Below are 11,619 nucleotides of genomic sequence, written 5' to 3' on the forward strand. Positions count from 1 at the left end.
TTATGATGAGCAAGAGTGCCTCTACCAAAATTATTGAATTTTAAGGCCCCAGGGTCAGGGGTTCTGGTGTTAGGGCGGGGCTCTATTGATAATATGGTGAAAATGCATTAAATCTTTGAAAATCTTCTTCTCCACTCCTAGGTAGTAAATAAACTAACTAAGTTCATAGTTATGATGAGGAAGAGTGCCTTTTCCAAATTTGTGAATTTTATGGCCCCATGGTCAGGGGTTTTGGTGTTAAGGCATGGCTCTATAATGATTATATAGTGAAAATACATAACATCTATGAAAATCTTTTTCTCTACTCCTGGGTAATAAGCAGATGAACTCCATGTGGAGTTATGATGTGCAAGGCCACTTCTTCCAGAATTGTAAATTTCAAGGCCCCTTGGTCAGGGATACGAAAGAAGAAGGGGGGGGGGGGGGGGGGGCTCTACTTATATACTGAAAATGAATTGTATGAAATCTGCTCCTTATTATTAATCAAACATTCTTGATAAGCAAGTGTGCCTTATCAGAAATTGTGCAGATTGTATACCTAGGGTCAGGGGTTAATGTGTGGTAGGGGCACTAATAATTATTGCTGAATTTTACTGAATAGTTGAAATGCATTTTTAGCTCACCTCAACGAAGTTGGGGGGAGCTTATGTGATACCCTCGGCGTCAGCGTCGGTGTCGGCGTCCCAGGTTAAGGTTAAGGTTTTTGGAGCAGTTTTCTTTTTAATTACTTCTGTGTCCTATATTGATTAGACATGCATGGAAGATGGTTTAAGTGTGTTTCATTGTACCAGACAAAGTTTCAGATGCTGCAATTTCAGCAAAGGAATGACCAGGTTAATGTTTTTGGAGCAGGTTAACATTTTTGGTGCAGTTTTTGGTGTAGGTTTCATTTCCAAGTAACTATAAGCCCTATGTTGACCAAACTTGCATGGATGATACATCTAAGGATGCATACTACCGGGCTTGCTTCGGATGCTGAATCTGACCTACATTTTACGGTTGAGTGAACAGGTTAAACTTTTTGGTGCAGGTTTCATTTCCAAGTAACTATAAGCCCTATGTTGACCAAACTTGCATGGATGATACATTTAAGGATGCATACTACCGGGCTTGCTTCGGATGCTGAATCTGACCTACATTTTCCAGTTGAGCGAACAGGTTAATGTTTTTGGTGCAGGTTTCATTTGCAAGTAACTTTAAGCCCTATGTTTACCAAACTTGCATGGATGATACATTTAAGGATGCACACTACCAGGCTTGCTTCGGATGCTTAATCTGACCTACATTTTCCGGTTGAGTGAACAGGTAAAAGTTTTTGGTGCAGGTTTCATTTCCAAGGAACTATGAGTTCTTTAATGACCAATCTTGCATGGATGATTCATCTAAGGATGCATACTACCAGGCTTGCTTCGGATGCTGAATCTGACCTACTTTTTGTGGATGAGTGAAAATGTTAGTTTTTGATGCATGTTTCATTTCCAATAAACTATGAGCCCTATAATTAGCAAACTTGCATGGATGATACATCTTAGGGTGCACACTAATGGACTTGCTTCGGATGCTGAATTCAACATACATTTTTCAGATAATAGACAAGGTAAAAGTTATGGTTGCAGGTCTATTACCAAAAACTATAAGGCTTATATAACATTGTTTAAACCAAACTTGCACAAATGCTGCATCAAGAGATGAAAACTCTCAAATTTGCTTCAGATGCTGGATTTTCATAACATTTTCATGAAGAAGAACTAGTTTAAATTTTTTATGTAGGTCTATTTCAAAGTATCAGATCAAAATTGCTTAAATATTTTCATTTTTGGAATGTATACTTTTTGTTGGTTAATTGTGTGACTTTGCCTTACTTAAAGACAACATTCGTTGAGGTGAGCTCTGTAATCTCTGATTACCTATGTTTTGTTCCTCTGCCCTGCTTATGGGTATTAAGTAAACAAACTAAACAATTGCTAAGTGTATCAATATGATTTGTTTAAGAAGTATTTTATTCATAATATACAAAGTGTACAATATGACTAGTTATGATTAGCAATCTGCCTCTTTTAGAATTGTAAATGCCATAGCATCTAGTTGAAACATGAACCAAATTCAATCATTTGAAAGTTGTTGCATGATGCTCAGGTGACCTATTAGGCCCGTGGGCTTATTGTTGGTGTAGGTCTCATTTCCAAGGAATTATAAGCCAAATATGTTGACCAAAATTGCATGGATGATACATCTCAGGATGCGCATTATCAGACTTGCTTCAGATGCTGAATCTGACTTACATTTTCCGGTTGAGTGAACAGGTGAAAGTTTTTGGTGCAGGACTCATCTCCAAGTAACTATAAGCCCTATGTTGAGCAAACTTGCATTGATTATACATCTAAGAAACTAATACTTAAAAATTTCTTTATACTTCCCCTTCTTGTGTAGTTTGTTATGTTTTTGACACTCTTTAATTTATTTTCTTTTAGTTTTTTATGTGAGAGGTCCTTCACTTTTAACAAGCAAACAGTGAGGAATACACCTGATCTCATCTATCATTATCATTCCGGAAAGACTATGGAAGAACTCTTATTTATAATAGAGGTAATTTTGTTAATATTATCATTTTTAAATTTGACAGTAATGTAATATATCAGATGTAAATCAGAAGTCTCTGTTGATTGAGACTGTGGCTTTACTGCTTTAAATGTATTTAAAATGAAGGAAGAGAAAAGTAGCACTTTGACTTGAAAGTACAATAAATAGAATAATTATCCTTAGTTTTGCCTCTTTTGTGGCAAGATTTATTGTATTCAAACTAAATCGTAAGAGGGAATAAGATTTTAAAAGTATTTTTTAAGAAATTTCTGTTTTTAGTTACCATGGCATCATTGTTTATCAAAATCAAACACAGCAGGATTATATATTTAAATGTAGTCTATGCAGCATTCTTAAGTAGGGGTGAAACGATACGCCTCCTTCACGGTTTGATACGTATCGAAAAATTTGATCTCAGTTAGGTTATTTTCGATACGATACATTTTGATAGAAGGAAACAGATTCAATGTTTTTTTATGCTACCTTTTACTTAATATAGTTAAAAAAAATTATGTGCAAATAGATAGAATGTATCAATTTAATTGATTTGACTGTTAAAAATTATTTTACAAACTTCAAGTCCACACAAACTTACGTTTCTGAACTAATTATACAGAAAAGCATATTAAATATACCTTATGCCAAACACGACTGAATGATGATCCGGACCGAAAAACTAACCGAACCAAAAGTAGAGATTTTGTACCGTGTATCGAACTGAGAAAAAATACCGCAGTGAACCAATACCGCGGTGAACCGTTTCACTTCTATTCTTAAGGCTGCACAAAGGAGGTGGAGCCTAATTTATATGGGAAAAGATTACTGTGACATAACACAAATATAGCAATACCTTATATAAGAAAAAAGAAATCATTTGCAGTTTTACACTTTTTTAGCGCAATAACATCAAAACTTGCCAATGCATTAATTGTTGCTAGTTAAATCCCTCAGAGCAGGTTATAAACAAATCACTGTTTGAAATGAACTTGTTGACATGACATCATTTTAGAAAAAATGACGTAGGGTTAATTGCTATTGACAAGAAATTTTCAAAATCATGGAGTTTAACATTTAGTATGTGATTAAATATAAATTTGGGACACAATTGTATGCTATTTATTGATAAATATAACTAAAAACCAATTTTTATGCCCCGTCATGAATGGCACATAGTGTTTTTATACCCCCCGCAAACGAAGTTTGTGGGGGTATATAGGAATCACCTTGTCCGTCTGTCCGCCTGTCCGTTTGTCTGTCTGTCCGTCTGTCTGTCCGTCCGTCCGTCTGTCTGTGCAATCGTGTCCGGTCCATATCTTTCTTACAGAGGGACATTAGAATCTACTACTCCACACTAAGATTGCTCATGACCTAAGGGTGTGTCATGACCTTGACCCAAGGTCATTTGGGGAAGTTCAAGGTCACTGGAAGAAAAATTTCATAATTCGTGTCCGGTCCATATCTTTCTTATGGATAAACTTGGTAGGTTCTCATTTCACACAAAGATTGCCCATGACCCAAGGGTGTGTCATGACCTTGACCCAAGGTCATTTGGGGAAGTTCAAGGTCACTGGAAGAAAAATATCATTATTTGTGTCCGGTCCATATCTTTCTTATGGATAAACTTGGTAGGTTCTCATTTCACACAAAGATTGCCCATGACCCAAGAGTGTGTCATGACCTTGACCCAAGATCATTTGGAGAAGTTCAAGGTCACTGGTAGAAAAATTTCATAATTTGTGTCCGGTCCATATCTTTCTTATGGATTAACTTGGTAGGTTCTCATCTCACTGAAAGATTGTCCATGACCCAAGGGTGTGTCATGACCTTGACCAAAGGTCATTTGGGGAAGTTCAAGGTCACTGGAAGAAAAATATTATTTGTGTCCGGTCCATATCTTTCTTATGGATAAACTTGGTAGGTTCTCATTTCACACAAAGATTGCCCATGACCCAAGAGTGTGTCATGACCTTGACCCAAGATCATTTGGAGAAGTTCAAGGTCACTGGTAGAAAAATTTCATAATTTGTGTCCGGTCCATATCTTTCTTATGGATTAACTTGGTAGGTTCTCATCTCACTGAAAGATTGTCCATGACCCAAGGGTGTGTCATGACCTTGACCAAAGGTTATTTGGGGAAGTTCAAGGTCACTGGAGTAAAAATTTCATTATTCGTGTTTGATACGTATCTTTATTATGGAAAAACTTACTTCTGAAAAACCCAGCGGGGGGTATTTTGTCCCGTTTGGACAGTTCTAGTTCATGTTTGTCTTCTGTCCCTCCACCGTTCCGTCCTTCTGTCTGTCCTTCCGCCACACTTTCAATTAGCTCAGTTCAAAACTCAGTTACAAAGAAACTACCAAGATATTTTCATCAAACTTCATAGGATGACAGATATTGATGAGAGCAATGCAACTGCATCAACATTTTTAGCTCACCTGAGCCGAAGGCTCAAGTGAGCTTTTCTGATCACATTTTGTCTGTCATCCGTCCGTCCGTCTGTCTGTCTGTCTGTCTGTCCATCTGTCCGTCTGTCCATCTGTAAACTTTTCACATTTTCGACTTCTTCTCAAGAACCACAGGGCCAATTTTGACCAAACTTGGTACAAAGCATCCTTGGGTGAAGGGGAATTTAAATTTTTAAAATGAAGGGACATATCCCCTCGCAAGGGGAGATAATCAGGAAAAGACAAAAATAGGGTGGGGTCATTAAAAAATCTTCTTCTCAAGAACCACTGGGCCAGAAAAGCTGAAACTTATGTGAAAGCATCCTAGGGTAGTGTTGATATTAAATTGTTCAAATCATGACCCCCGGGGGAAGGGCGGGGCCACAATGGGGAATCAAAGTTTTACATAGAAATATATAGGAAAAATCTTTGAAAATCTTCTTCTCCAGAACCACTGGGCCAGAAAAGCTGAAACTTATGTGGAAACATCCTGATATAGTGTAGATTCTAAGTTGTTCAAATCATGACCCCCGGGGGAAGGGCGGGGCCACAATGGGGAATCAAAGTTTTACATAGAAATATATAGGAAAAATCTTGGAAAATCTTCTTCTCAAGAACTACTGGGCCAGGAAAGCTGAAACTTATGTGAAAGCATCCTAGGGTAGTGTAGATATTAAATTGTTCAAATCATGACCCCCGGGGGAAGGGCGGGGCCACAATGGGGAATCAAAGTTTTACATAGAAATATATAGGAAAAATCTTGGAAAATCTTCTTCTCAAGAACTACTGGGCCAGAAAAGCTGAAACTTATGTGAAAGCATCCTAGGGTAGTGTAGATATTAAATTGTTCAAATCATGACCCCTGGGGGAAGGGCGGGGCCACAATGGGGAATCAAAGTTTTACATGGAAATATATAGGAAAAATCTTTGAAAATCTTCTTCTCCAGAACTACTGGGCCAGAAAAGCTGAAACTTATGTGGAAGCATCCTGGGATAGTGTAGATATTAAATTGTTCAAATCATGACCCCTGGGGGAAGGGCGGGGCCACAATGGGGAATCAAAGTTTTACATAGAAATTTATAGGAAAAATCTTGGAAAATCTTCTTCTCAAGAACTACTGGGCCAGGAAAGCTGAAACTTATGTGGAAGCATCCTGGTATAGTGTAGATTCTAAATTAAATCATGACCCCCGGGGGAAGGGCGGGGCCACAATGGGTAATCAAAGTTTTACATAGAAATATGTTGAAAAAATCTTTGAAAATCTTCTTCTCAAGAACCACCGGGCCAGAAAGGTTGAAACTTATGTGGAAGCATTCTTGGGTAATGTAGATTTTAAATTGTTCAAATCATGACCCCCAGGGGAAGGTTGGAGCCACAATGGGGGGATCAAAGTTTTACATAAAAATATATAGGAAAAATCTTTGAAAATTTTCTTCTCAAGAACCACTGGGCCAGAAAAGCTGAAACTTATTTGCACATGGAAGGATCCTGGGGTAGTTGATTTCAAAATGTCTTAATTATGATCAGTGGGGTAGGGTGGGGATACATAATGTATTACAAGGGGGAAATCTGGTATAGAACAGAATGGTCAAAGCTTCTCAGGTGAGCGATGTGGCCCATGGGCCTCTTGTTTGACCTTGACCTTTCCTTTGACCTTGACCTCACTTTTCTTAAATGAGTGTTTAGCTCAGTTTTAAAGATACCATTCCAGATACTGTTAGCAAACTTCATATGCTGATACATTCTGATGAGAGCTATGGAACTGCATCAACATATTTGACCTTGACCTCCCTTTTTTAATGCGTGTTTAGCTCATTATACCCCCCGCAAACGAAGTTTGGGGGGGTATATAGGAATCACCTTGTCCGTCTGTCCGTCCGTCCGTCTGTCTGTGCAATCGTGTCCGGTCCATATCTTTCTTACAGAGGGCCATGAGAATCTACTACTCCACACTAAGATTGGTCATGACCTAAGGATGTGTCATGACCTTGACCCAAGGTCATTTGAGGAAGTTCAAGGTCACTGGAAGAAAAATTTCATAATTCGTGTCCGGTCCATATCTTTCTTATTGATAAACTTGGTAGGTTCTCATCTCACTGAAAGATTGCCCATGACCCAAGGGTGTGTCATGACCTTGACCCAAGGTCATTTGGGAAAGTTCAAGGTCACTGGAAGAAAATTTTCATAAATCATGTTTGATACATATCTTTTATGGATAAACTTGGTAGGTTCTCATTTCACACAAAGATTGCCCATGACCCAAGGATGTGCCATGACCTTGACCCAAGGTCATTTGGGAAAGTTCTAAGTCACTGGTAGAAAATTTTAATAATTCCTGTCCAGTCCATATCTTTCTTATGGATAAACTTTGTAGGTTTTTATTTCACACAAAGATTGCCCACGACCCAAAGGTGTGTCATGACCTTCACCCAAGGTCATTTGGGGAAGTTCAAGGTCACTGGAAGAAAAATATCATAATTCGTGTCCGGTCCGTATCTTTCTTATGGATAAACTTGGTAGGTTCTCATTTCACACAAAGATTGCCCATGACCCAAGGGTGTGTCATGACCTTGACCCAAGGTCATTTGGAGAAGTTCAAGGTCACTGGTAGAAAAAATTCATGATTCATGTCCGGTCCATATCTTTTGTATGGATAAACTTGGTAGGTTCTCATTTCACTGAAAGATTGCCCATGACCCAAGGGTGTGTCATGACCTTGACCCAAGGTTATTTGGGGAAGTTCAAGGTCACTGGAATAAAAATTTCATTATTCCTGTTTGATACATATCTTTATTATGGAAAAACTTACTTCCGAGAAACCCAGCTGGGGGTGTTTTGTCCCGTTTGGACAGTTCTAGTTTTTAGAGATACCATTCAAGACAGTGTTATCAAACTTCATATGCTGATACATACTGATGAGAGCTATTCAACTGCATCAACATTTTTTTACCTTGACCTTTCCCTTGACCTTGACCTCACTTTTCTTAAATGAGTGATTAGCTCAGTTTTAAAGATACCATTTAAGATAGTGTTATCAAACTTCATATGCTGATACATACCAATGAGAGCTATGTAACTGCATCAACATTTGACATTGACCTTTTTTTACCTTGACCTTACTTTTCTTAAATGAGTGTTTAGCTCAGTCTAAAAGATACAGTTCAAGTTATTTTATCAAACTTTATATGTTGATACATAATGATGAGAGCTATTCAACTGCATAAACATTTGACTATGAGCTTTCCTTTGACCTTGATCTCATTTCATAAATTAGTGTTAAACTTCATATGCTGATACATACTGATGTAAGCAATTCATCTGTGTCACTATTTTTAGCTCACCTCGACGAAGTCGAGATGAGCTTATGCTATACCCCCGGCGTCGGCGTCGGCGTTAGCGTCGGCGTCCCAGGTTAAAGTTTTAGGAGCAAGTCCCATTCCCAAGTAACTATAAGCCCTACCTGGACCAAACTTGCATGGATGATGCAGCTAGGGATGGACACTACCACACTTGCTTCGGATGCTGGATCTGACCTAGATTTTCCACATGAGTGACCAGGTTAAAGTTTTAGGAGCAGGTCCATTCCTAAGTAACTATAAGCCCTACCTGGATCAAACTTGCATGGATGATGCATCTAGGGATGGACACTACCACACTTGCTTTGGATGCTGGATCTGACCTAGATTTTCCAGATGAGTGACCAGGTTAAAGTTTTAGGAGCAGGTCCATTCCCAAGTAACTATAAGCCCTACCTGGACCAAACTTGCATGGGTGATGCATCTAGGGATGGACACTACCACACTTGCTTCGGATGCTGGATCTGACCTAGATTTTCCACATGAGTGACCAGGTTAAAGTTTTAGGAGCAGGTCCATTCCTAAGTAACTATAAGCCCTACCTGGATCAAACTTGCATGGATGATGCATCTAGGGATGGACACTACCACACTTGCTTCGGATGCTGGATCTGACCTAGATTTTCCGGATGAGTGACCAGGTTAAAGTTTTAGGAGCAGGTCCATTCCCAAGTAACTATAAGCCCTACCTGGACCAAACTTGCATGGGTGATGCATCTAGGGATGGACACTACCACACTTGCTTCGGATGCTGGATCTGACCTAGATTTTCCAGATGAGTGACCAGGTTAAAGTCTTAGGAGCAGGTCCATTCCCAAGTAACTATAAGCCCTACCCAGACCAAACTTGCATGGATGATGCATCTAGGGATGGACACTACCACACTTTCTTCGGATTCTGGATCTGACCTAGATTTTCCGGATGAGTGACCAGGTTAAAGTTTTAGGAGCAGGTCCATTCCCAAGTAACAATAAGCACTACCTGGACCAAACTTGCATGGATGATGCATATAGGGATGGACACTACCACACTTGCTTCGGATGCTGGATCTGACCTAGATTTTCCAGATGAGTGACCAGGTTAAAGTCTTAGGAGCAGGTCCATTCCCAAGTAACTATAAGCCCTACCTGGACCAAACTTGCATGGATGATGCATCTAGGGATGGACACTACCTCACTTTCTTCGGATGCTGGATCTGACCTAGATTTTCCGGATGAGTGACCAGGTTAAAGTTTTAGGAGCAGGTCCATTCCCAAGTAACAATAAGCACTACCTGGACCAAACTTGCATGGATGAGACCAGGTTTAGATTTAGGATTAGTCTCGTTCCCAAGTAACTATAGGTTTAGATTTAGGATTAGTCTCGTTCCCAAGTAACTATAAGCCCTATCTGGACCAAAGTTTCATGGATGATGCATCTAGGGATGTACACTAACCAACCTGCTTCGAATGCTGGATCTGACCTAGATTTTCCATATGAGTGAATTTTAGCCATATTTTAACCAAATTAGCATGGATGATGTATCTAGGGATGGACACTTCCAGACTTGCCTTGGATTCTGAATCTGACGTACATTTTCCAGATGAGTGACCAGGGTAATTTTTTTGGAGTAGCTATATAATATTATGGCCTGTTATGATTAAACTTGCATAGATGGTGCATCTAAGGATGAAAACTTCCAGACTTGCTTTGGATGTTGGAACTGACCAAAATTTTTTTGATTGCTAAACAGGTCAAAAGTTTTTTGAGCAGGTCTATAATTAAATCAAACTTGCATGGATATTGATCTTGGGATGTACCCTAACTAGAAAAAAAATATGATGTGAAATTTGCCTTACATGTAGATAACATTCGTCGAGGTGAGCTTCGTAATCTTTGATTACCTATGTTTGACCTTGACTTTTCATTTGACCTTGACTTCACTTTTATCAAATTGGATTAAGTCAGTTTTAAAGAAAAACATTAATATTTTTTCAACTTCATATGCTGATGCATACTGATGAGGGCTTTTCAACTGCATCAACATTTTTTTTCCATGACCTTACCTTTGACCTTGACCTCACTCTTCTTAAATTAGAATTAAACTTCATATGCTGATGCATACTGATGTAAGCAATTCAACTGCATCACTATTCAAGATATTCTGAAATTTCATACACAGATTCGAAATTTTCATGTTGCATTACTGATATAACCTTGGCGGGCATTCATGTCCTATGGACATATTTCTAGTTATTTTAATGACATATATAATTCACCATAGATCAGACATAGTTTACCATGCATCGGACAAGCAGTATTTTGAACCAGAAAAATGTCATACCTTTATAACGGTGCTTAAAAATTATTTATATGGATAAACTTTTATCTTTTATATAAAAATTAACTCTCAACTTAAAATTATCTGATGATATCATTGCACAAATGTGGAAAGATTCAAAATGCCCCTCTTTGCATTAAAATGTTTTTAACAGACACTTGAAAAATTGTAAAAAGGGGGCAGTTATTTTGGTATTCTCATTAGCTCTTCTGAGCCATAGGCTCAAAGAGCTAATGCTATGGCCATTTGTGCGGTGTGCATTAACTTTTAAGAATATGGACCATAACTCAAGAACTCCTTGGCTAATCATTGTCATATTTGTCACAGGGTATCCTTGGCCCATAGGGGTACAACCCTAAAACATGGGGAGATAATCAGGAAAATAAAACCAAAAGTACAGGTTGCTAAAATATCTTCTCCAGAACCACCAGGCAGATTTTCACCAAACTTACATACAAGGGTCTGGATATATTGAAGTTAATAATATGTTAAATGCATGACCCTGGAGCAATAGGCGTGGTCTCAAGGTCACTTCAAAGTTGACCAAAATTTACACTAAAAAATGTTTATATTTTGCTTACTATAAAGACTAGGATCATCAAATTTTGTAAGTTGATGCATCTTAGGACTTCACATCATGTCAACACAAAAGTAGGTGATGGTGACCTACTTTTTAAATTCAACAGGCTTTCGTTTTCAAATTGATTTGGAGCCATATTTTTGACACTTTAGGGCCTATGATCATGAAGCTTTGTCAGTTGATGCATCTTGGGTCCTCCAACAATGTCAACTTAAAAGTAGGTCACTGTGACCTACTTTTTGAAGTTTTAGGTCACCTGAGTCAACTCAGGTCACCTGTTGCTATCGGTTTTTGTCCTTCATCGTGTGTTATGGCTTAGAATCATCAAACTTTGTCAGT

At 38.5% G+C, this 11,619-nt stretch overlaps 1 protein-coding gene and 2 long non-coding RNA genes across 4 annotated transcripts in view; 1 reads left to right on the forward strand and 2 right to left on the reverse strand.

The window, feature by feature from the left end:
* Nucleotides 1-11,619, forward strand: part of LOC133177144 (uncharacterized) — a 65,411-nt gene that overhangs the window by 23,273 nt on the left and 30,519 nt on the right. Inside the window, exon 5 of the mRNA XM_061312253.1 lies at nucleotides 2,472-2,586. Within this exon, the coding sequence (XP_061168237.1) occupies nucleotides 2,472-2,586 (115 nt within the window). The remainder of the gene's footprint in view (nucleotides 1-2,471; nucleotides 2,587-11,619) is intronic.
* Nucleotides 1-11,619, reverse strand: part of LOC133177148 (uncharacterized) — a 46,093-nt gene that overhangs the window by 1,505 nt on the left and 32,969 nt on the right. The gene's annotated exons all lie outside the window — the stretch shown is intronic.
* The window catches only part of LOC133177149 (uncharacterized), a 31,337-nt gene continuing 26,558 nt past the window's right edge, over nucleotides 6,841-11,619 (reverse strand). Inside the window, exon 2 of one of the 2 annotated variants that reach the window (XR_009719613.1) lies at nucleotides 6,841-6,910. This is a non-coding gene — a long non-coding RNA (uncharacterized LOC133177149). Of the gene's footprint in view, nucleotides 6,915-11,619 lie in introns of both variants that reach the window. The other variant, XR_009719614.1, reaches the window with a different exon arrangement.

Source organism: Saccostrea echinata, unplaced genomic scaffold (genome assembly GCF_033153115.1).
Source record: "Saccostrea echinata isolate AGI-Se365-2 ecotype Australia unplaced genomic scaffold, CSIRO_AGI_Sech_v1 ptg000086l, whole genome shotgun sequence".
NCBI classification, from domain to species: domain Eukaryota; kingdom Metazoa; phylum Mollusca; class Bivalvia; order Ostreida; family Ostreidae; genus Saccostrea; species Saccostrea echinata.